This window comes from Mytilus edulis, chromosome 2 (genome assembly GCF_963676685.1).
Source record: "Mytilus edulis chromosome 2, xbMytEdul2.2, whole genome shotgun sequence".
NCBI lineage: Eukaryota > Metazoa > Mollusca > Bivalvia > Mytilida > Mytilidae > Mytilus > Mytilus edulis.
In genome coordinates, this window is record NC_092345.1 from 35,130,174 (window position 1) to 35,157,612 (window position 27,439).

A 27,439-nucleotide genomic window follows, 5' to 3' on the forward strand; every position below is an offset into this window, starting at 1 on the left:
ACTTGATATCGACTTGTGTTCTGCAAATTAAATTTCAATATAACAAAGGAGCCATCAGCATTTGAGTTAAACATAAATACTTTGTTAAGATGTATATAAAGAAAAGAAAAAAAACTTACCAGATACAGGTGTATATGTTGTTGTTGGAACACTCACTGAAATAGAATTTATCAAATTTGTTACATTTATAAACATGAATGACAATCGTCTCATTTTGAAGATTTTTAAGCATAATTTTAAGATGAGGTTACACACTGGAATGTCTTGGCTGTGTAATGTCTTAACTATGAATGAATTTTACATTTTTATACAGGTATTTGTATAGTAAAACAAAAACTCAATATGAACAATGACACATGTATCTGAGGTCAAGGGTGAATAAACTATGTAAGAAAGACAAAAGTAATGTAGAGTTGACTCAAAGGTGGATCCAGGGGGGACCTGGGAGCCTGGCCCCCCTTTTGTGGCAAAAATTTGGTTGAATATATAACAGAATTATTGAAGCATGACTAGAGATGCCCCACCCCACCCTATCCCCTTATGAAAATTTCTGGATCTGCCACGGTTACTGTCAATATATACACCAAATACAGTTTAGCTGTTATGAATAGTATACACACCTAATTACCACAAGAGTGCACACGCTGAAATGTCTCGCCTTCTTTCCTAATCATTGATATAATGTTGATAGTCCTAAATATAAAGCTTTATTACAACTGTCACATAAACTCAGCATTAACCAAGAAAACTTAACATTGATCAATGAACTATGAAAATGAGGTCAAGGTCAGATGAACCATGCCAGGCAGACATGTACAGCTGACAATTCTCCCATACAACAAATATAGTCGACCTATTGATATAAATTAAAAAAAAAAACAGACTAAATCACAAATACTTAATACTTAGCATTGAACCGTGAAAATGATGTCAAAGTCAAATAAAACCTGCGTGACTGACATATAGATCATAAAATATTTCCATACACCAAACATATATAGTATTCGAAAAATAGACCAAAACTCAAAAACTTAACTTTGACCACTGAACCATGAAAATGAGGTCAAGGTCAGATGACACCTGCCAGTTAGACATGTACACCTTACAGTCCTTCCATACACCAAATATACTAGACCTATTGATTATAGTATCTGATATATGGACTTGACCACCAAAACTTAACCTTGTTCACTGATCCATGAAATAAGGTCGAGGTCAAGTGAAAACTGTCTGACAGGCATGAGGACCTTCCAAGGTATGCACAATCCAAATATAGTTATCCTATTACTTATAATAAGAGAGAATTTAACATTACAAAAAATAAAAAATAAAAAAATTTCAAGTCACTGAACAATAAAAATGAGGTCAAGGACATTGGACATGTGACTGACGGAAAGTTTGTTATATGAGGCATCTATATACAAAGTATGAAGCATCCAGGTCTTCAACCTTCTAAAATATATAGCTTTTAAGAAGTTAGCTAACACCGCCGCCACCGCCGTAGTCGCCGCCGAATCACTATCCCTATGTCTAGCTTTCTGCAACAAAAGTTGCAGGCTCGACAAAAACTAATGGTTGACCATGCCAATGATTGTGGGAAATGAGGTTGAGGTCAAATTAATAATGCAAGATGAACATAAACACCATTCAAATTTGTTATTTCATACATCAATGTTCAAAAATTCCGACCATGCTGACCTCTTTTAGCTGTGTCTTTACAATGATACTTAAATATAAAAACTTAATGCTGACCAATAAATTTTGAAAATGATGTCAGATTACCCCCTCCTGGCATACATGTATTACTTGCAATGATTCCATATACCAAATTCATTTGTCCTTCTACTCACAACTGCTTTAAATCACTTAATAAGAAAACTAGTTTTTAAGCGGTCCATGAACCATAAAAATGAGGTCAAGGACAACAGACAAATGTCAAATGAGAACATAATAATATTTTGCATCTGCAATTAAGGAAAACTTATCAAATTCTTTGACTACTGTATTATAGTCAGTTTTCTTTTAGGTGAACGAAGTTAGCCAGCTGTGTCTCATGTTCTGTTTCATTATTCAAAATTAGACAAGAATCAGATATCATAGGCAATTATAAAATTCCTGCAAGCAAAACATAGTAGCAATGCAATTATGATCAATGATTTTTTTCAGTTATCTTTATATGCATCTCAAGCACTATCAAAGTAACAAGCCTGTGCAGTGACTTACATGAGGATTTCAACAGCTAAATAGCTTCATAGTAAAGCTCAAATCTGATATATCATTTAGCTTGACCATGTATCATAATGCTTACCATTTAAAGCAGTGTTGCTATAATCCTTATGAATGCAGTAGAAAAGCTGCAAATATCATTTTGGTATTGAATGATCTAAATAGTTGGTATGATAAAAGAAGTGTTCAGAATAAATGATTAAAAACTGAAAATGAAGAAAAGCCAATTTGTTTCATTTTTCATTATTATTTCTGATTGTTTTTCTTTATTATTGTAGTAAATGAGTGATGGTAAATTACAAATGTATGTATAATTGTGCACAGAGTATAAAATAATGATCACTATACATTATTATAGTAGTAAAATAATTGTTGGTGAATTACAAACACCTGCATTGTGCACAGAGTATGAAATAAAGATCAGTTTATATCATAATGGAAGAAAAATGATTTGTGGTGAATTACAAACATGTGTATTGTGCACAGAGTATGAAATAAAGATCAGTATACATTGTAATGGCAGAAAAAAATTTGGTGGTGAATAACACACATGTGTATTGTGCACAGAGTATGAAATAAAGATCAGTATACATTATAATGGTAGAAAAATGATTGGTGGTGAATTACATACTAGGTAGGTATTGTGCACACAATATAAGAGCAGAATGTTATATATATAACATAAGCTACATTTACATATAAACAACATTTTAATAAAAGTGATTTACAAAATCCTCTTCCCTGAATATAGCAATTTGTTATATCATAAAATATAATTCCTGTCTGATGTGTTTGTGCTTTTGATTTTGCTATTTGATTAAGGACTTTCTGTTTTGAATTTTCTTCTGAGTTCAGTATTTTTATGATTTTACTTTTTACAGCTATCAACAATATTGAAAATTTTTATTTTAACCAAGTCTTTGGTTGCTGTAAATCTGTTTGATACTTATTAAAGCTATATCAAAAATTGAATATTGGAATTAAGAATGGTCAAGTTGAATTACAATAATTCTAGCCAGTTTGAGTCATTCAATTGATATTATATTTAAATGAGAAATTGAGATATATACATTTAATTTAACTTATTGAACTTTTCTATTAATCAACTTTCAACATAAAAGGAGTACATGCAATGCAAATTATTCATACTGTATAAACACTCTTTCATAAATATTTTACTTCAATACTATTTTTCAATCACATTTAATTATAATATTCCTGAATCTAAATGTTTTGGTTAAAAAAAATCAAAATTAAATTATTTCTTAAATGCAACAAAAAATTTAAGATTTTCATTTATATCTTGTAGAATCAAATATAGAAAAAACTCACAAGAATGTCTGAAAAAAATGAGCTATAAAAGATTTTTTTCTAAAATAATAACTGAAAAGACATAAAAGTACTTAACAACATATAAAAAGTCTTCCACCATTTGCATGATTTGAGAATTCTAAATTTTTATTTTCATAAATGATAAAATTGAACAGATTGTTCGATTTTGTCACAGTATGAATTCTATAAAAACCATAACGTGGATATTATTAGGACTAACATATTTGTTTTTACAATTCAATAAGAACTTCCTAAAGAAATATGTAAATATTATGTAAATTTGACACAAAGATAGAAAGAAATTTAGAACAAAAGTGTGTACCAAGTAAATCCATATAATTAAGTGCAAATGCAGTTATACAAAGATACAGAATACATTGCTAATAAGAGGATGTGGGGAGTGCATAATAGGGACTTTTACCTGTAGTTTGGACTGCAGTAGTGGCTATAAGTAATACAAAAATCATATCATAAATATCAAAGACCATTTAATTAAGCTTATTACATACAATATATAAATGCAATTATAAAACATGATTTTGAAATGTAAGTACATACAAATGAATAAAAATGATTAATATAAAAATTGTCTCACAATTACTAATGGTACATAATGAGAAAGCTTAAATGATTGTGTTTGTTTAAACTATTCCCATTGTCAACATCATTTTCCAGAAGTACTTAAACTCAAATTACTGAAAGTCATATAACCTTCTGACTGACTATAAAAAAACAATATTATATTAACACAATAAAATACAAGCAATCAAAACACAAATTTGAATTCAGAAGGAGGGGAAAACAAACAATTAAAACGTTCATTATCACTGGACTAGTATATATTTGTTGAGGGGCCAGCTGAAGGACGCCTCCGGGTGCGGGAATTTCTCGCTACATTGACGACCTGTTGGTGACCCTCTGCTGTTGTTTTTTATTTGGTCGGGTTGGTGTTTCTTTGACACATTCCCCATTTCCATTCTCAATTTTAATTAAAAGTTCGTAAATTGTACAGTAATACTGTACTATATATATATACACACACACACACCAGATTAAACCATTCCAAGACAATGACGATAGGTGAAAGGAAACGTTGAAATGATGGTTTCAGTATGAAATAAAAGTTCAGCAGGCACCATCTTATGTTTAGTTATGATTCAAATCAACTACACCTGTTTGTATTGATGATTTTTTATAAATGAAAAATAAAGATAAAAGTAGTAGATGTAGAGTCAGCCACACTAGGTATGATTGTTTTAAAAGTGCAAAGATAAGATGTTGTGCAAACTCAGATAAAGGGTAGGTTGATCAGGGAAGTTGTTTTACCTGTAGAATAAACTGTGGATGATGTTGCTACAATTGACATTTATACACAAATTATGACAAAATCTTTCTCAACAAAAGGTACATAATAAATACATCTAATGCCAGTTACATAATTTCGATTTTTTTTTAAAGGAACTTAAAGCATACAATGCAAAATTAACTTTAAGTGATATCATAATCAACATAAATATTGCAAATTGACATAAAAAAGTTCAAACCATTTTTAATTCAGTACAAATTAAGAATTAAAAAAAAAGAAAAAAGAAACCGAAAACATAACAGAATCTCCCATAAAATGAAATCTGTAACAGTGTTGAATAGAATTAGAAACAGCTGGTGTTGACAGTTGATGAGAACATTTCTTCCCTTAAAGTAAAAGTTGAATAAATGTGGAAAAGTATCCTTTTAAAAGAGGGACGAAAGATACCAAAGGGACAGTCAAACTCATAAATCTAAAACAAACTGACAACGCCATGGCTAAAAATGAAAAAGACAAACAGTAGTCAATGAAAGAAACTTAAATAGTATTTTGATATGTGATAGCCATTGAGCTCTTGAGAAGAATTTAAACACAAAAACTTTGAAAAAGAAGAAGTACCAGTAAAACCCAAATTCAAAACGCCTCTAAAGTAGAATTTAGATAAAAATTAACATTAGAAATTTAAAATCAGCAAATCACCAATTATCAATAAAAACAGGAGAGCATGGATAGAATGCTCAAGTACCTTCACTACGGGAGAAATCAACTGTGGATATTTCTTGTGTTGTCACTTCAGAATCCTTAGTTGTCTGTGTACCAGACGGCATATATACTGTGGTTTGAGTGTCTTGTGTGGTCACACTACTTTCTGAACCGGTTCCGGTACCTTGAGGTACAGTGTTTATAGAACTTGTGGCACTGTCTGTCGTGGCATCAGTATTAGTAATGACCGTGACACTGTCTGTAGTGGCTTCAGATCTCTGAGTTGCAGTGACACTGTCTGATATGATCTCTATACTATGTGTAGATAAACCATTGTTTGTTGAGATTTCAGTGGTTTGTATGGTTGTGACACCTTGTGTTGCAGGGTTTTGTATGGTAGTACCAATGACTGTTGAAGTTTCACTTTGACTAGTGGCTAGCATGCTTTCTGTGGTGGTCCCAGAGGTTTCAGTTGCAGTGCCTTTTATGGTGTTCCAGAGGTTTCAGTTGCAATGCCGGTTGTCGTGGTTCCAGAGGTTTGAGTTGCAGTGCTTTTGTGGATGCACTTTCTGCTGTGGTTCTGGAATAATTGTTGGTAGAAAAAATGTCAGTTGAAGCTTCAGTAGTTTGTGCTGTCATACTTTGTAAAGAGGTTTCAGTTGTCTGTTTTGTAAATCTCTCTGTGGTAGATCCAGTACCCTTTTCAGCTGTTGTTGACTCCGAAGTTTCTGTTGTTTGTGAAGTTTCAGATGTTGTCTCAACTGTTGTGACAGCTTCATTTATAAAAGTAATGAAAGGTTGTTAAATATCAATATAATTACAAGTAAAAATTACCACATATGAAGATTGGTTTCAGTAGATTACAGTTATATGTATAAATCTCAATATCCTCGACTTTTTTACAATTATTTAATTTAAATGCAAATGATAACTTCTTATAAAAATATTTAGAATACATTAGTTACATTAATTGTAGTAAGTTTACTGTTTGCAAAAGTCCTACTTATTGTAGCGGACTAAAGATTAATTAGCAATATGTCTATAAATAATCTTTTACTATCTTCTAATGTATTTTATTGAAAGTGTTCAATTTACAAATCAAAGTAAAGAAATATGATGTAAAATATATGTCATTTCTGAATAGAAAAATTTTTGTGCAAAGACCTGCATTTTACACACTAAACCTGTCCCCAACATTATTGAGGAAATGAAAATCAAATCATATTTTGATACAAATCCATCCAGCACAATAATGACTGCCGTGCTTTTATTATTTGTATTTTTTATTATCACAATATCCTATAAATTAATGATAATTTATTAGACAAACTTTTATTTCCTGATGTACATATTCTTTTTTTTTTTTTTTTCAATCATCCGAATTGTCTCATTTTCACCAACAACAAATAATTATCATATTTTCGCTGCTTTAGATTTCGATTTCCTCTCAAAATGTTATGAAAGAAGTATTAACCACAAAACCACACAATTAGGCAAATTTTTAAAATTGACACACTTCAACTTAGGATGGTAGGAAAAGATATATTTTTCTGTTGCTGTTGACTCAATAGTTTCTGTTGTTTGTGTAGTATCAGGCTCAACTGTTGTAACAGCTTCAGTTATTATAGTTAAATGTGTTCTAATTTATTAATATAATAACTGGTAAACATAAATAACTATACTAACTATGTTTAAAAAAACTTGACTGAGTATACATGTATAATACAATGTTATGCTTAATCTAAATATTGTCAACTGTTACAATTTGTGTGTTTACAACTATTTCATTCAAATGATAATGTAACTTTTCTAATAAAATGTTTAAAATACCTCACTTACAACAATGTTATAAAAGCAGTAAAAATTATGTTTATTATAGATGACATAATAACACAAATAATGAACAACACTGACTAATTTGAAATGACTATACATACATGTATAGTCCCACTATTTACAACTTCCTTTGAAACGGAAATTTACAAAAGCAAATTATAGAAATATGATGTGAAATATATATGAAATTCGTGTATTTTTTGGGGCGAAGCAAAACTAACTGTGCACTCTGCTGCAATCTACATAATAAACTAATCAAATGCTTTAAGGAAGTGAAAATCAAAACGAATTTTAGAAAAGATTAAAGGAAACTAGGGATATCTTAAGATCGACAAGCTTGACAAGAAAATTATAATGGTAGCAAATGAAATAAATATCATAAAATAAACTAACCTGTGCAATTTACATCTCCTTGACCAGTATACCCTGAGTCACAGACACAATCAAAACTGCCATCCGTATCAAAACAGGAAGCATTTTCTGTACAGTTGTTCAAACTACTACCACATTCATTAATGTCTACAAGAAAAAGTTAAATGATGCCATGAACTATTAGCAAGTCATAGTGTGTAAACGAATAAGTTAAAAAAAAATGACACATTCTGTACGTTTTCTTCATTGCCTGTGAAAATAATTATTCTTATAATTATCTTTTTATTCTTATAATTATCTTTTTATTCTTATTATAATTATTTACATAGTTTATTCTATATAACAACTTGCTTCAATTAGTACTCCTGTTTATTTGAGATCCTACATTCTGTCCATTGATGAAGTAGAAAGAGGCTAGAGTTTTTGCATTCATAATATTCCAAATAGATGATTAAGATGAAACTTTCTACAATCACATATTTAAATGTAGTCCAACAAAGCATGATATCCCATACACATATTGATAGTATTTGTACAAATATTATTCATTTTACAAACGAGATTACTAATAACTAATAAGGTTTGATAGTTTAATTATAAGCAGTATAAAAAAAAATTAAAAAAAATAGCAGAATTGCACATGGTTGCATCAATGCCATGCAATAAAACAACACAAAAATATTTTAAAAACAGTACAAACTGGAGACAAGGCCTGCATAGCCAATTTAAAACAATGAACCACTTGGACAATTTATTCAAAATTTTCTATAAATATTAGTGAAAAAATAAATAATCAAAGCACTGTAAGCGCTGTAGGCAGTTAACCAAAAATCAAGGCAACCATAATTCTGAAAACTGGCAATATTGCTTCAATTTTTTCTCGCCTGTTTCCAAATTCTCAAAACAAGAGGGATGGGGTGACCGCAAGGACTCCCTCTATATTTCATTTGATTTGTCATATATTCCCATACATGAGTATGTATGGTTAAGGGGTGAGGATCTCAACCGTTTCCAAGTTCTCAAACAGGAGGATGTACAGTGACCCAAGGGACTCCCACTATAATTCATTTGATTTATTATATTGTCCCATACATGAATATATATATGGTTTAAGGGTGGGGATCTCGACTGTTTCCAAGTTCTCAAACAGGAGGGGTGGGGTGACCCCACGGGACTCCCCCTATATTTCATTTGATTTATCATATTGTGGGGATCTCGACCGGCTGTTTCAAATTTCATAAACAGTAGGGGTGGGGTGACCCCAGGGACTCCCCCTGTATTTCATTTGATTAGTTATGTTGTCCCATACATGAATAAATATGGTTTAGGGGAGGGGATCTCGACTGTTTCCAAGTTCTAAAACAGGAGGGGGTGGTTGACCCTAGGGACTTCCCCTATATTTCATTTGATTAGTTATATAGTCCCATACATAAATGCATATGGTTGAGGGGTTGGGATCTCATCCTTTTCAAAGTTATTCATCAGGAGGGAGTAGAGTGTACCAAAAGACTCCACCTATATATCATATGATTTGCTTACATTCAGGTATCATATAATCTAGTTGCACTATTTGTGACAATAAAGTAAAAACTTCCAGCTATTTTAACTGACCCATCAAAATTGAGAAAAAATACCCATTGAAATTGCAGTAATATTTTTACACTTTAAAAGCATCTAACATGCATTACCAACATTTATCACTGATAAAGAAAATTTATACTGTCACCAGGAACATATATATTTTTTAGATAATCAGATACTGTTCCCAGCTGTCACCTTGTATTGGATTTAGACATTAAAATTTGTTAAAAAGTAATTTTGAGTTTCTGTACAAAATAGTTTCTGCTTTTCTTTCTTTTACATATATCTTTTGGTTTCCAATTCTAGTGTTTATACCATACATAGATGTATTTTGTCATCTGTCTGAAAAAAAATATAGTTGGTCGCCAAAACATGGAATTACTCTTATCCGCTTCCGGAATCTGATCCCATATTGTAATTTCCCTTCTTATGGCATCCATTTTGTTTTCAATGATGTTTTTGTCAGATACGATATTACTCGAATTTACACATTATTTGTCGGCGATTTTCTGTATTAAGCTAGCGGTTGGACAAAATGAATATCGCTGTCGTGAATAATTATGATGAAAATAAGTTTTGAGATCGTTTTGAGACTTTGGTAAAAAGGTTTGCAAAGTTATCCAAATTGAAAAGATACGAAAATCTTGACTTCTAATTTAAAATTGCCGCCAACAGCATGAACAGTTGAACTTATTTTAATAGACTACTGACGTAGTTGACTACATATTGACGACGAACGATATTCCTACGACTTTTGCCATTTGGGAAATCTTAGCTACTTGTCTTTAGAGATTTTCGTCGATTAAATATTTCATACATTTGTTCTTTGACATCTTAGCCAAAAGCTCAGGGGATAATAAACTACATAAGGATTCCTAATGTGTTCTACTTCCTATGTGCAACTTCACAACTTTTGGGTGATTCGACGATCATTTAAGGTTTTTCTGGTCATATCTTTTGTAATCCAGAATTAAAAGTATGAAAAAACTTTCCAATTAGTTATAAATAACATTATATCCAGCTAGATAATGACAATGGCACGTATTTCAGCATTTATTGGGTAGAACACAAATCTAGGGTGCTCGCATAAGGCAGCTTGACTGCCTAAAAACTGATGTACAATAAAATTGTGTACAAAATAAATTTAAAAACTACTCTGTACAAGTAATGATATTAGATGTCTCTTGCTGTGCAGACGTTGTAACAAATGTTTTATACACTGATACATGATAATTTTGTTATAATACAATTTGAATAAAAAATACATTTGTTTTAAATAGAATTGGAATAAAAAATGCATAACTATCCATAGTTTATTTCTTAAATTTTCAGAATACCTTCATCCGTGAGATGTTGAGATGAAAAAATTAAATCCATTTCTTTCCTTTTTTCAGATAAAGGTGGCAATAATTTAACTTATAACAGTTTACATCAACTTGATAAACTTACTATCACAGAGATTAGAAGAATTTTTCTGATATCCAGCATTACAGACACAGTCGTAAGAACCAACTGAATTTTGACAAGTTGAATAGGGAATGCCGTCACAAGTTGTTGCATCATCACATTCGTTTATGTCCATGTCACAGTTGGCTCCCTTCCATTCATTTTTACAAGTACAACTACCATTAACATTGTTACAGTCCATTGTATTGGCAACAATACAAGTACAGGCCTGAGAACAGCTATCTCCATAGTTTGAACTGCCACATTCTGAAAATGACATTAAAATGATGCTTGAAAAGTGGGGGTATGTAAACAAACAAACAGGAAAGGAAATAAAATGCCTTATTAGCTATGATCGAAAAATTAAAAAATATATATGCTGCTTTTCAATCAATTGCAATTTTCATGAAACACAGTTGATATTAACCTTAAGCACGAAAACATATGAAATAAAAATTACAATCATCTTGGAAGAAAATAACCATTTTATCGGACATTATTAAGATTTATGTGCAGTTGAACTGAATATTGTAAAGCTTCCAATTGTGATATTTGATTTTGTAACTATACATTAGTTTTTCTCAGAAGTTCAAGAACAGGGTCATCAATTATACTGCTGTAAGTTCAGAAATTATTGTGAAAAATGATACAGGGTTATAATCTCAATAAGTTAAACTCGCATTTTTTTTTTATATGAATAAAATATTATTACTCAATATCTCAAAAATTAAAATCGCATTTTAGTTTAAAATGACAAATTCACAATAATAAATGCCCGCAATAATTGTTGAATTTACAGTACTTAAAAATATCAGCCTACCTTGGCAACTTCCATCAGCTATTTTCTGGTATCCAGTAACACAATTGCATTCATGGGTACCATTTAAATTGTTACATTCAGAATTAGATGTAGTGTTACATATATAGGGAGTAACTGTACACTCATCAACATCCACAGAACAGGTGGTTCCTTTCCAACCAGTTTTACATGTACAACTACCATCAACATTATTACAGGAATCTGTATTGGTAACAACACAGCTACAGGTCTGTGCACAGTCTTTACCAAATGTGTTAGAACCACATACTGGAAAGGAAATGATTTAAGTTCAGGAATAAATACTATGTTATTACCCTCTTATCTGATGGTATGGTTTGGGAGGTTTTCATTTCAGTATTTTTTGCAATTTTTAGGCCAATTTTCTCTATTCCCTTGTTTTACCATTACTCTCTATTCTATAAATATAATATCTGGCAGATTATTTACTGTCTTTCAGTCAATATCAGAAATAAATAAATATTTAACCAAACAATTGAAGTCAAGTTGAGAAATACAAAACAGTTATAGATGAGCCTCCTCATGGGGTTTTTACAGTAATTTTTTGATTACCAGACCAAATATTTCATTTTTGATTATTTGATTATCTAGTTTAAAAAACAATTAATAATTATGTGATTACTTGGACACCCCCATGAGGGGCCTCATAGATAAAAAGACAATTTCTGAAAACTAACCTTGACAAACATCTGCAGAGTTATAATAACCCTCATTACAGATACAAACATAGGATCCATTGGTGTTTTCACACAATGAGTTAGCCTGGCATATTGTTGCGTTGTCACATTCATTTATATCTGTATCACAGTTATCTCCCTTCCAGCCAGTTTTACAATTACAATTTCCATCTGTTTTGTTACAAGAATTGTTGTTTTCTGTCACACATGTACAGTTTTCAACACAGTTCTGTCCCCATTCTCCTTCAGCACAAGCTTTTGAAATAAAATATTGAATTCAGTTTAGTGTGTATGTCAACACCATGAAATTTTTTGTATGTCTTTATTTCACACAGACCTACACATTTATCATGTTTATGAATATTTAAGTTTTTTTAAACAACATGTATTACTATAATGTAAAAAAAAATATTTTAATATACACTTAATACGATATTAATGTTTAACTACTTTTTATTTGTCCATTTCTTAACATTTTTCCTACATTGAGAGTATTAATTTAGAATTGTTTTAACAAAAAAAACGAAACATTAATTTTCTCTCCACACAATAAAATACCAACCTTTACAACTTTGTTCATCGCTGTCCAGTTTTGTACCATTTTTGGTACAGGAGCATTTGTATCCTGGTGTTTTATCAGTACACATATCAGCACATGGATTGCTTGGCTCACACTCGTCTATGTCTGAAATATTTAATAAATATACCCTTCTTTACTTATGTCAGTAATAAAGATAGAATTATAGACATTTCTTGTAAAATGTCTAAAATATTTAATAATCATTATTAGTTTTTCTTTTTCTTTTTATCTTTGTCTGTAGTCATTAAAATTCAATTGGTGAAGGGATTTATTTAGATTTACAAGAACCATTTATTGTGATTTATGCATTTCTGTTTTATTGAAATCAAAGAATCAGTGACATTAATATTATCAGAGTTCCTGCATGTCTTGCAAACTTCATACTGTAACATTTAAAAAAAAATGAAAATATAGAAATGTTATAAGGTGCATCTATTGTTGAAGACTGTGTAATGCCCTTAAGATATATATTGGTTATTTTTGTTGATGTCTTATTAAGATACATCCCATTTCTTTTATTCATAAGGATTATTTTTATTTACCATAACAATTGTAATTCTAATTTATAAACATAATGATGGATTAAGTTTTAACAATAATGTAAATATCATCAGTAATATCCATAGAGCACATTTTGCAAATCTTAACTGTCTCAAATCTATGTTCTATGTTCATTGGACCGTGACTTTGGGTCAAACTCTAATTTGGCATTAAAATTAGAAAGATCATATCATAGTAAACATGTGTACTAAGTTTCAAGTCGATTGGACTTCAACTTCATCAAAAACTCTATTGAGCAAATATTTTAACCTGAAGCGGGGCAGACGGACGCACAGACCAGAAAACATAATACTTTCGTATATGGGGCATAAAAACCTACTTTCACAGATTCCAGTAATATTATCAGTCATGGTTAGATTGTATCCTGTAGGACATGTACAGTATTCTGCTCCATCAGATTTGACTGCACACGTTCCTGGCGCGGTACAATTGAAATTGGTACATTCGGTCTTTACTGTAAATAAAATAATAAATACATATATAAATATTGCAATGCATACACAAATTTATTGTAATCTTTTACTAGATTTCTTCATTCATGATTGGTGCTTGATAAAATTTAAAAGCCCTTTTTGATCTTTTGATAAATTGCATTATAACAAATCTAATAATCATTTACTGGTATCCAGAAAAGGGTAAACAATTTCAAAACAGTTAAATATATCCAAACACAAAAGTCTGATAATTAAATCAATGTTTTACCTTTTAACAACCGACATGAAAATTTCTTAATAAAAGAGAATTACATGAAATGGGAGTTAATTCTAATTTCCAACTAGGATTATATGAAATGGGAGATAATTCTTATTTCCAACTAGGATTATATGACATGGGAGATAATTCTTATTTCCAACTAGGATTATATGAAATGGGAGATAATTCTTATTTCCAACTAGGATTATATGAAATGGGAGATAATTCTTATTTCCAACAAGGACTATATGAAATGGGAGTTAATTCTTATTTCCAACTAGGATTATATGAAATGGGAGTTAATTCTTATTTCCAACTTTGTAGTTAACTAGGTGGAGCAGGAATTCAGGATTTCTGGCAAAAAACTTACTGTTGCATGTCCTCTGGTCTGTTGGGCTGAGTATGTATCCATTATTACAAGAACATTTATAACTTCCTGGAGTATTAAGACAGTTCTGGTCACACTTGTTCAAGGTTGTGTCACATTCATTGATATCTACAAAATAAGATTTCTAATTATTAATCTAAACAATTTGATCATTAAAACAAGACTGAATATAAAAAATCTTTTTAATATATTTTGGCAGCCATTTCAAATTTAGTCACAACTCATAATATTTCTGTCTTTAACTCAATTACTGTTTTGTGTTTATCTTTTTAAGCAGCCAATAAAAACAATTTAAAAAATTTCTGCATTTGGATTTTATACTTTTTCTATATCAAGTTGTCTTTTCTTTCAAATAATAAGAGGTGAGGGTTACAAAAATATTTATACAACTTTTTGATTTACAATATCAAGACTATGAGCTATTAAATTGTTTTCCCCCTTAGTAAAAATAATGTCAAGTCATTGATTGATTTTTTGTAGTGTTGTCAACGGTTAACCAGTTAACCATTTAAACGACCGAATACTGAATACCAAAAACGCTAACCGGTTAACCAGACTTTTTTCAATTTTGATAGATTTGATATGAATATAAATTGAAATCATTAAATTGTTATGTTTTCTTAAAAAATTGTCGTCTTGGTGATTAATTTGACAGATCAATTGTCCAGTATATTGATTGCTATTGTTAATCCAAAAACATAGAATTAATTAGAACTTGTCTCTCAGCTCGGGGCAAGATATTAAGGAAATATAATTAGTAAACATATTTTTTTTGTAACAGTATTTTTAAATCAGTAATACAATTAAATTTTATTATTTACTTCATTATTTCATTTTTGTTCTTATATTGTAAAGACCTTTATCTGAATGTGCAATCTCCGTTGTGCAAGGCTTTGTCATACTTGAAACGAAATGCTAACTAAAAAAGTGTGCAATGCAAAACAATGAGAATGTAATCAAAGCATATTTGATAGTACGAGTAACAAGCTTTGACTAAATCATTTCAAATTGAAACACTCCACATTATTTTCGAAGACAACAAGAGAAAATGAAAGAATCGTCGGTTTCAGACATATTGAATTTTACGGTATTAAGACTTTTTCAATCTGAAGTTAGTACAAACGCCACAGTTGATACGATGTGTTTGATTATCAAAAGTCAAACTTCGTCAGGAATCTTCACATACAAGCCTTATAATACCAAAGGACAAACTTCGATTCATCGTATTATAAAAACGTAAATATATGACTTTGATGGAAGGTTTTCATATTGACACTCATACCATATCTTCTTATATCTATATGTATGGTACTATAGATAAGGCCTTCAAACATCAACTTAAACTATCGGTTAACCGGTTAATCGGTCGAACGATTATCCGAGTAACCTGTTAGGTAAAAGTGTATGATTTGACAACACTAATTATTTTGGGTTCAAAACATGTTTTTTATAGTTTGTTCTAATGTTGTACTGTTATACCACTGTCACAGGTTAGGGGAGAGTTGGGATCCAATCAACACGCTTAACCCCGCCACATTTTGTATGTATGTGCCTGTCCCAAGTCAGGAGCTTGTAATTCATTGGTTGTCGTTTGTTGCTGTGTTACATATTTGTTTTTCATTAATTTTTTTTAGATTTATAAGGCCGTTAGTTTTCTCATTTGAATTGTTTTACATTTGTAAATTTGGGGCCTATAACAGCAGACTATGCTCATTGTTGAAGGTCATAAGGTGACCTACAGCTGTTAATTTCTGTGTCATTAGGACTCTTGTGGAGGCTCAATAGAAATCATACCATATCTTCTTTTTTAATATTAGCAAATCATACAACATTTTGCTGAATATATCCTTGTAGAATTATTACACAGAATGCATAAGATTGTGATACCCCTTGGAACTTATGTAGAATTTTTTAACAAAATACTAAATAATCAATATTACCTTGACATTTGTCATTAGCATCTTTTGTAAAGCCAGTTCTACAACTACATGTATAGCTTCCATCTGTATTGGCACATAACTGATCACATGGATTGTTATCACACTCATTTATATCTGAAAAAGAATAATCAGGTTTTACTTAAAAGCCCTCCAGCCATTAAAAAGAAAAGAAATTATTCTGGAATTTTAAACTAGATTCAATTTCTTCTACTTTTGCATGTTTAAAAAATCCAAGTCTCTGTGCAAAAAAAATTAAATGAACATGATGACATGTCACAAATTTTTTTTTAAAGTAACCTTTCATCTAATGTATTTTACAATTTATTGTAATATGACGTGCTTTGTTTGCTTTGTGAACAAACCCATGCTCTAAATCCAATAAAATTTGTTTGCACATGCGTATATTGACTTCTTTAGAATAATAAATTTTATCAAATTATCATGCACTTAATATATTTCCGTAACTTTATAACACTTTCATACTTTTAAAGGGGCACTAGCTGTCAAATTCATGTTCACCGATTTTAATCAAATTCTCATATTTTATTCATAACAATGTTAAACATTTATCCAAACTATCAAAAGATAATATAAACAATTCACAGGGCACGGGAATGAAAAGACGTAGCTTCGTTTCGTGTGTAATTTAGTCAAGACGCCATCTAATTATTTATTGAGTTGACCTCAATAATTATCCGATGACCATATAAAAGAGGGACGAAAGATACCAAAGGGACAGTCAAACTCATAAATCTAAAACAAACTGACAACGCCATGGCTAAAAATAAAAAAAGACAAACAGAAAAACAATAGTACACACGACACAACATAGAAACTAAAGAATAAACAACACGAACCCCACCAAAAACTAGGGGTGATCTCAGGTGCTCCGGAAGGGTAAGCAGATCCTGCTCCACATGTGGCACCCGTCGTGTTGCTTAAGTGATTACAAATCCGGTAAATAGTCTAATTCGGTAGGTCATATTCATGAAAGGGAAGGGGATTGTAGTTACGACGTAAGGAACATATCCGATATCATTTGTGAAACGGTTATTCCATAACGGTCAACCAACTCGTGATGGCGTCCGTAAAATTTACGAAGGGATGATTTCAACTTCACCATTTGGAACTCTTGTAAACATAAATAAAGATATAAATAGATTGAGCAAACTCGTGCTATTGGATTATTCTAGGTCTATTTAATTTCATATTACAGATGAATCAAAGAGCTGATAACTCTTAGGTGGAAGAAGGTGAATAAAAGGTTACTTGAATTACCATAAAAGCTGCCCCACTAACCCAGCCTGCTTTGTTCCAATATCGTTATGACGTATTTTTTTTTCTTCAAACAAGAATGTGTCATAAGTACATGGATTTCCCATCTGTACAATCATTTTCTATGTTCAGTGGACTGTGAAAATTAGGTAAAATCTTTAATTTGGCAGTAAAGTTAGAAAGATCATATCATAAGGAAAACATGTGTACTAAGTTTCAAGTTGATTGGATTTCAACTTCATCAAAAACTACCTCGACCATAAACTTTAACTTGAAGCAGGACGGACAGACAGACCAGAAAACATAATGTCTTTAAATGGGGCATACAAATAGTAAGACTTGTTACATACCCGCCAACTTTTCAAAGTTCCCAAACTTATTATAGAGTAAAGAGGATGAACACAGGGCGAACATACTAAACGGAGGAAAGAACTCAGGACGAACAGACCAAGGGCGAACATGTAAACAGGGCGAATTGTCCCGATACCAAATTCACGCATGCGTACCACAAATATCTACAGTAAAAACATGCGGTTACAAGTAAACAAATAACTTTCATGTAGTTGAGATGAAATCTAATAATTTACAAAAAAAGGGTACATATTTACGACAGTGATTGTTTTTCAATTCTAATTTACAAATTAAATGATTCAGATGCTTAATCATGTGTAAAAATCGGTGTCAGGAATCAGAAGTTATTATGAAATTGTAATACACAGAAACGAATGCAGCATACGGAGGCTCAATGAATTTAAAGTCGGCACCATTGGCCTTCAGAAGACTTGAAGTCTTCTTCCACCAAAAATAAATGTTTATCATCGTTTTTACTTGTATACGAATGATATTTTGTGGATCAAATCAGTCAATCAAACGAGTTACCTTCGTTTCACTTTTAATGTTGACATTCTGTTCCTTTAAATAACTTTACACATACAATTCACGTGATATCTATCTCAAGCTAAGGTGATTATATTGAAATCCACACGAATATGAATTCAATGAGGTTGAATTATTCACTTGCAATTGAATAATTCATAATCAATTTAGCATATTTTGTCAAAATTTAACCATACGGGCTGCTAAAAGCGAATTATTATTTCACTATTTGCATTTCATTAATGATTGAGCAAAACAAATAGTATATTTAATTTTTAATATATCTCGTAGCTAGTGCCCCTTTAAATGGTGCACATGATGTTACTTATTCATTTATTATGACTGTATTGTGTTGCATTCCGAAAAAGACATATTCGACCTAGATACGACAACCGTTCATGCTGGCTGTTCAAACTCCTCCCTCTGAAAAATCACAGTGCCAGCCTGTTGCTTCTTTACAAACAAAAAAAGGAGGTTCATGGAAGAGCCTACACAAGCGCTTTTACACTTATACTTTTCGGACATAGAAATTACCTGAATTGTCCTATTCAGAATCGAAATAATTGATGCAAGCTATACTTCATCATAGTTTTAACATGGGTAGGCATTATATTCGTGTTATTTTAGCCCTCACTATCGGGCAAAAAATAATCACGAATATAATGCCTACCCATGTTAAAACTACAATAAAGTATAGCTTGCATCAATTATTTCTTAAGTAAAGACTTGATTGACAAAGATTGAATTACTTGATGTTTTATGGTTTGATATGATTTGGTTCTATTCAAGATTAATTAACTTTATTATCATTGTAAAAAACATTTTTGTGGGGTTCAAATCTAACAGTATAGGAAAAAACATTTTAAAAATAATATTGAAATCAAAATGGTGTTTTTATTTCATTTACCAGTACAAGTTCCTGTGACTGTGTCATTATGATAACCAGCCACACACTGGCAGACAAATGAGCCAGGTGTGTTGACACATCTTTGGTTGGGAGAGGTATCACAAGGGTTGACTCCACCACTACACTCATTGATATCAGCATCACACAGTGTCCCCTGCCATCCTGATTTACACATACATCCAGTTATTCTGTCACACCTCTCTGCCCCAGCCCCACAGTTACATGTATTATTACAGTTGTCACCCCAGTGAAACTGATCACAATCTGAAATGTACATAAAGCATGATGTCACCATGCAATGTCATGAAATGTATTCTCAAATTCAATTTTTCCATTCTTAGTTCAATTTTGATGACTTATTTTATTTTTCTGCCAATGGATCAATTGTAGTTATATAATAACAATAGCAGTTTGTCATGTCTCATTTTAATAAAGAAAAATTAAAAAAATGTAAAAAAAAAATTTTGATAAAAATAGTAAAAACATAAAAGAAAAAAACATTTTTCTTGTCAAAGAATTTTGTACTTACTTGAACAAGTTCTTTGATCGTTCTCCAAAAACTGACCAATTGGACAACTACATTTGAAACTTCCTGCTATATTGGAGCAAGTTGACTTATCTGTACACAGATTTTTACTGTCATCATCACATTCATTTATATCTACAAACAAAACATGCAAAATAAACTTCAAAGTTTAGATGTGGTAAAATTTAAAAAATAGAACATTTAATTCAATATTTTGTTCCATATCATTATGAAATATCATCATAATTTCATACATTTAGGAATCTCTAGCCTTTGTTTATAGTCTTAATTTTTTTTATCAAATTTTGGTTCATTTGTATTTTTTGGAGGTAAGTTTTTTGGCATCCATTTCCCTGAACTATAGCTAGTATACATAATTATTTCATGCCAGCTGCAATCAAACTCTGGTTGCAGGATTTTCTCACTGCGTTGAAGACTAATTGGTGGCCTTAGGCTTTTGGCTTTTTGGTTGGTTGTTGTCTCTTTGACATATTCCATGTTTCAATTCTTTATTCCATTAACACAATTTTGTTTAGCTCACAACAAAGTCTTTTATTATATGAACACATAGTTTAATATTTGTGACCATCAATGTTATGAATGACACTGATCATATACAGTAATTGTAGATTATTGTTGTGAGTGAGAAATGCAATTGAGATGAGATGACCAATGATTATCTGTTAATTACTATTTTACGAATTTCATTGACAACGCCACATGCACCCTTATCGATAATTTTTCATATCACACTTCTTTGCTTAGAAAGGAAATTATCAGTCTGATAGAAAGATTCAAGGAAAATTTAGAAAAATAGCTATAAAACCAGTTAACATTGATTTACCTGTACAAGTCTGGTTATCAGCCAGGAGTACATATCCAGATTGACAATAACAAAATGCACTGTAGTCTTTTAGTCTGCATGCATAACTACAGGTCAGGTTACTCAGGGTACCACATGGATCAGACACTAAAAATAGAAATCATATACCTTATGTTCAAATTTGTAATCTGTCAAAATTCATTAAGAGTATATAGTTTTAATAAGAGAAATGTAACTAAAAAATCAAAGGTTAAAAGTTATTATCAGTAAAAAAAGCATCAGAGATATTGCGATAGAAGAGTTCTTACAATCTATAGTATTTCTTTCTAAATGTTCACTATAATTCAATCTAAAGAAACCTATTGAATATACAGAAACTTATTTAATATACAGAATCTAATTTAATATAAAGAAACTTATTCAATATACAGAAACATATTTGATTAAAGAAACTTTTTCAACATAAAGAAACGTATTCAATATACAGAAACTAATTAACCTACCTTGTTGACAAGTTTTTCTGTCAGTGTTGAGTTCGTAACCAAAGAAACATCGACAGTTATAACTTCCCACGTTATTGACACAGTCTTGTTCACAATCATCAGACTCTGTTGTGCACTCGTTTACATCTGTTGTATATCGAAGTTTTATTTTATTAAGATCTATTACTACCAACTAGGTTAAAAAGCAATAGCATTTCCAGTGGTTGTCATATTTTGGTCATGCAGAAAATTTAGTGTAAATGGATATCTTTCATTGTTTCTGATTTTATTCACAATTTTTTAGATGATTTTAGTCTGAGATACTGTATAAATATAAACACCCGTCTATTGTTGAAAACTATGTTTCTCTCTAGAAGTCTTTCGGATTATTTTTGTCATTGGGTTGTTTTTTTAATTGGTGTATGTTTAACAAGCAGAGAAAAAGTAGTTTTGCTTTTAACGCCACAAAAAATATGTTGGGGGTAGGCACTAGGTGTGCAACTTACAAATAAACCCCTATTGATTTGAACAATAAACTATTTTTTTTTGCATGGTGTAACATTCGAACATGAAATCTTTCAAAAATCCTAGATCTCAAGGTATCTCTACTGAGAATTATATAGATATATTGGATTTGTTCTCTAATGTTTTATAATTTTACAAATTTGATAATTTACTGAGTCTCTTAAAATTGATGAACATTTCTAAAGTTTTACTGTTTGTCAGAAAATGTAATATTTATTTTTGAATCAAGATATTATAAGATTATGTGCCAAAACCTGTAATTATATTCTTAAAAGACGCAGAAATGTTTTATATTGTAAATAATAATTGAACTTTGTTGTATAATTTTACCATTCAGGTTTAATATTTATTATGTACATATCCATATTGTTTTAGTTGATTATTGTCTCTCATAAATCTGTACAGATTGGCTTATGTATACAAAATATAACTTTTATAAATGTATTGTGTAATTTTATACATAAGGTAAGACATGAATAAAATATTGAACTGATATAAATTAAATTGATTATACCTTCACATTCGTAGGGATTAATTGTTTGGTAGCCAGTTTTACATCTACAGGTATATCCACCATCAGAATTTTGACACGTTGAAACTGTGGCTGAACAGTTGTTCGTTGTTGCACTACTACATTCATTTATATCTAAAATTAAGCATAAAGATATAAATTTGAAACATTGTGGTGGCAAACTTTATTTATATGAAATAGAACAACAATAAAAGTACTGGACCTTAAATTTCATTAATTATAAAGTTTGTGACCTTTGTTTTCTCCTTAATTTAATCTAGAAATTGCTTTAAAAGTCCGTTATTTCCTAGTCTGACAAGAAAATGGATTTTGAACTATTGAAAATAAAAACTGGACTCATTCTACAATGTGTATTAATGAAGTACATTATAAAAAACTATTCTTTACCTATTTCAACTTATATTTACCTGCACAAGGAAAGCTGTCGACTGCAGACACTTTTTCATAACCAGATCCACAATTACATTGATAGCCACCATCTTCGTTTTCACAAGTTTTGTCGCCATTTATACATATGCCTGGATTAACTTCACATTCATTGACATCAACGTCACAATTATCTCCAGTCCAGGCGCTGTTACAAACACATCCACGACTAGGATCACACCTGTCAGCCCCTGGTCCACAGCTGCATTGACTTGCACAGTTGTCACCATAAAATGGATTCACACAGGCTATTAAGAGATAGAGTATGCTTGTTAATACACATAAAACACCATAAAATGGATTCACACAGGCTGTTACGAGATAGAGCATGCTTGTTAATAAACATAATAAAAAAAAAACTTTTGAGAGGCTGCCAAAAGTATCAGTTTGTTTTTTTGTTTTTTTTTCATTTTGATTTAAATTGCTGATAAATTGTTAATTTTCAGTACTTAACCAAATTCCCCAAAAATCAAACTATGGTATGAAATATCAATCATTACCCATCTTTTTGTACAAGAAAAAACATAAAAATTATCATAAACATTACCAAGTCTATATCTCTATACAATTATTGATATTTTAACAGTTTAAAATAAAAAAAAATGTTTCTTTTAAACTAACTAATTTATTTAATTATGTGATGGGCAACTTATTAAGAATAAAAATTGTTGACAGATCTTGAAAGTGATCTATATTGATTTTTTTCTTCACTTTTCTTGTCTTCGAAGTTCTTTGAAGGCATTATGAAGGATAGTATATCATTATCAAAATGATATTTATTCAAAAGAGAGATATAGTCATATAATATGTGCATCATGACAATTAAATTACATGCATTGAACTCTTTAATATTTTTTACCTGAACAAGATGTTTTATCAGCATTTAATTTGAATCCCGTATAACAGGAACAGTTATAACTACCAACAGTATCCTCACAGTTCTGTGTACATACATTAGCATCACATTCATTTATATCTGAAATGTAAACAAAATTATTGTTGCAGCAAGATTATCACATTTATTAATTCACTTATACTTAGATATAAGAAGATGTGGTATGAGTGCCAATGAGACAACTTTACCTCGAAGTCACAATTTGTAAAAGTAAACTATTTTCGGTCAAAATATGGCGTTCAACACAGAGCCTTGGCTCACACTAAACAGCAAGCTATAAGGGCATACTGCATATTACTGGATGAAAATTTTTTTTTAGAGTATTGCTTTATAACAGGAATTTTAATTTCATGTTAAAGTATATTACACTAGGTGGAATGATTAAGCAATAAATATTCATGCCAGCATTTGTTTTACTTTCTGAATAAAATTTGTGAAACATATCAATATCAATTCGGGTACTTACATATTTTTGTTTTACGTTTTACAATAAAAATACAGAAAGATTGCTACATGTATTTATTCACATAAGTTGCATATTACTGTGTGAAAATTTCATTTTAGAGTATTGTCTTATGACAGGAATTTTTATATCATGTAAAAGTATATTACACTAGGAGCAATGATATTTAACAATATATATACATATATATATGCCAGCGTATGTTGTTCTTTCCGAATAAGGTATGTGAAACATATCAATATCAATTCCAGTACTTACATATTTTTGTTTTACAATAAAAATGCAGAAATTTTATCCTGCTTTTCTGATTGTGGGCTTTTGCAAATCAAACTTTTTTAGTGTTCTAAACAAGTAAAGGAGTCTCTAATTTGGAGTGCATGTGGTTGTTTTTAATTGCTGTCTGTCATAATTGTTATTTGTTTATTATTTTTGCATAAGTAAGGTCCTTATTTTTCCCCTTTGTCATGCTGTGGTAGTTTATAGCTTATTAAACATTATGAATTTTGTTAATTGGTGAAGTCTGTATAGTGACCTATAGTTGCTAGCATTGGCAATCATACCACAACCTATTTTTATATAAATGACACTTACTAGAACAATTGCCACTAGCAATATCAAGTTGATATCCTTCACGACATATGCAACCCCACGTCCCTGGATTTGTAATATTATCACAACCATAACCACAGGTTAAATTCTGCAGTGTACAGACATCAAATATTGCTGAAATGTAGATAGAAAATTAAACAATCAAAAATTTCAAAATTAGACATGGAAAAGCAGGATAATGATTCACTGAATCATACTGACATCATTAATAAAAAAAATATTGGATGCAATAAGTTTATCCTATTATCTTAAAATGTATATATTTAAGACTTTCTGAAAAATCACCTGCTGAATTAAGCTACTTACAATTCTTATTCATTAACTATAGTTTATTATAAAATGAGAAACTGAAATAACACAATTACCTACATTCAATACACCTTCCTACTTTATATGGTTAAAGTTGTGACTTAGGTTCTAAATTACACTTACTTTGATTACATTTACCATCAGCTATCAGCTCAAATCCATACACACAACTACATGTAAAGCTTCCATCGCTATTAGCACAATTTTGATCACAACCACTTGTCCTTTCAGTACATTCGTCAATATCTGTGAAAATATAATTAAAGTGATCTGAATCTATTACAGGTTAAAACTTGATTGTGCAAGTTGATTTTTAAATTTTATTATAACTGTTCTCCATTCTATATTGCTCAACATTCAAATAAGATATCATGTTTCATTGAAATTCTATCATTTATAATTATGTCTAGACAAATGGTGTCAATGTGATAACATAATACTTTTTTTTCATAGATGATTGAAATAGGACTATATAAAGTTTGTTTATATTTTTTACTTTCCATTTTTAAAGAAGAAAAATTGCCAAAATCAAGTTTCCGTAGATAGGAGCTTAAGGTGGTACCCAACACTTTCACTAAAATTAATTTGGCTCATTTAATTTTCATAAAATTTTGTCAAAGTATTTACTTTAACCCTTTAACAAAAATTTTGAACCAACTGTTTTGTCTGAAAAATTACACTGGTTATATAGCAGTTTGACAAAGACCAATTTTGATCACTGAGAAGCTTAATATTCTTTTTACAACACAACGTAATTAAAACGTTAAGCTGACTTTACAGAGTTATCTCCCTGTAGTGTTAGGTACCACCTTAATGCACAATTTTGAATGAACTACAGACTGAAACATCTGCTTGGAAAGTCGCAGAGGTTATTTTTAATCTTTTACATAAAAATGATTTAATAGATATAGGAAGATGTGCCAATGAGACAACTCTCCATCTAAATAACAATTTATAAAAGTAAACCATTATAGGTCAAGGTACGGCCTTCAACACGGAGCCATGGCTCACACCAAACAGCAAGCTATTAAGGGACCAAAACATCATTTACTTTGATTGAGCCTAAAATAAACTTATGTTATGTTAGTACAAACCTTGACATAGAGAACCCACTTTTCGGAACCCTGCAAGACAGTTGCATGTAAAGCTTCCATCTGTGTTTGTACAATTACTGTTTGCTGGACAGTTATCAGTTCCATCTAAACATTCATTTATATCTGAAAATAAAACAGTCATTTTAATGGCAATTTCTACTCCATCACTTTCAAAGTTGGCATTATTTTTTAATTGACGCAAAATATTATAAGAGTTATGAGAAAAAAGTAAGAAAATACCTAGAGTAATGAAAATCATTACAGGAAGAAACAACATTGTGGATCGGTGATGTAATATAAGAAAAAGAAATCATGTATTCATTAATTATAAGAATGATTGGAAAATTCATTTGAAACATCAATGAACCAAATTCATTCAATAAGAGTGTGTGTGTGTGTCAAGGGTTAATAACTACATTAGATGCACGTTTCTTTATGATAACCAATTTTATTTGCTAATTGAAAATTAAGCGGAATAAAATAATTTAAGACAGCAGAGAAGATAATTCTGTTTTAATTGGTTATTACTAACCGACTTAAATAAAAGAGTGAGCTATTAATACTGTAAATGTATGATGTCTCTAGTCTGGTCAAAGGGTCAGAGTGTACTACTTAATTAAACGATAAATTGTTGAAATTAGATAACATGTTTTCACGTGCACAGAAATTTCACTTATGACCAATGCATGATTGGATATCATCTTTCTTATTGGTCAATGATCTTACGGGTCAATACGAGTTCACGTGAAAGTGTATTGTGGTCACTTCCTTTTATCATCAGCATTTGATGTGTTAACTTGTGATTCGTATCAAACAATTTGTTCAAAATTCCCACCCACATACCGCCCTTAATGTTATCTTTTGAAGTAGATCTGTATATATGTTTATTTATAGGGCAGATTTTTCTCCCCACCTTTGCTATTCTTTGTCATTTATTCAATTGACATGATATTGGTTGATGTAATTTCGTATAAATTATGTATTATTATTTCATATTAAATATGAACTTTTATGTCAAATGTTTTATTTGCAAAATGTATTTTTTGCATTTTATGATTTTGAATAAATGATCTTTTTTCGTCAGTTTAGTTTTTATATCATATGGCAAATCAAGCTCAGACTCTGGCATGTGTATACATAGTATGTTTATGGTATCTAGCTGTCTGTCTTAAATGTAATTCTGATTGGCTAACTGCTATCTCGCTTTATTCCTTAATCA

The 27,439-nt window shown here is 30.6% G+C and overlaps 1 protein-coding gene across 1 annotated transcript in view; it reads right to left on the reverse strand.

Moving 5' to 3' along the window:
• Positions 1-27,439, reverse strand: part of LOC139510831 (uncharacterized) — a 125,904-nt gene that overhangs the window by 74,846 nt on the left and 23,619 nt on the right. The window contains exons 16-35 of the mRNA XM_071297367.1: positions 26,221-26,343; positions 25,250-25,372; positions 24,800-24,931; positions 23,710-23,826; positions 22,832-23,098; positions 22,407-22,538; positions 21,389-21,514; positions 20,907-21,032; positions 20,066-20,197; positions 19,537-19,800; positions 16,479-16,592; positions 14,521-14,646; positions 13,777-13,911; positions 12,879-13,001; positions 12,317-12,571; positions 11,622-11,888; positions 10,805-11,068; positions 7,796-7,921; positions 3,980-4,003; positions 120-155 (exon numbers count right to left, since the gene is read on the reverse strand). Coding sequence (XP_071153468.1) covers positions 120-155; positions 3,980-4,003; positions 7,796-7,921; positions 10,805-11,068; positions 11,622-11,888; positions 12,317-12,571; positions 12,879-13,001; positions 13,777-13,911; positions 14,521-14,646; positions 16,479-16,592; positions 19,537-19,800; positions 20,066-20,197; positions 20,907-21,032; positions 21,389-21,514; positions 22,407-22,538; positions 22,832-23,098; positions 23,710-23,826; positions 24,800-24,931; positions 25,250-25,372; positions 26,221-26,343 — 3,012 coding nt within the window. The remainder of the gene's footprint in view (positions 1-119; positions 156-3,979; positions 4,004-7,795; positions 7,922-10,804; positions 11,069-11,621; positions 11,889-12,316; positions 12,572-12,878; positions 13,002-13,776; positions 13,912-14,520; positions 14,647-16,478; positions 16,593-19,536; positions 19,801-20,065; positions 20,198-20,906; positions 21,033-21,388; positions 21,515-22,406; positions 22,539-22,831; positions 23,099-23,709; positions 23,827-24,799; positions 24,932-25,249; positions 25,373-26,220; positions 26,344-27,439) is intronic.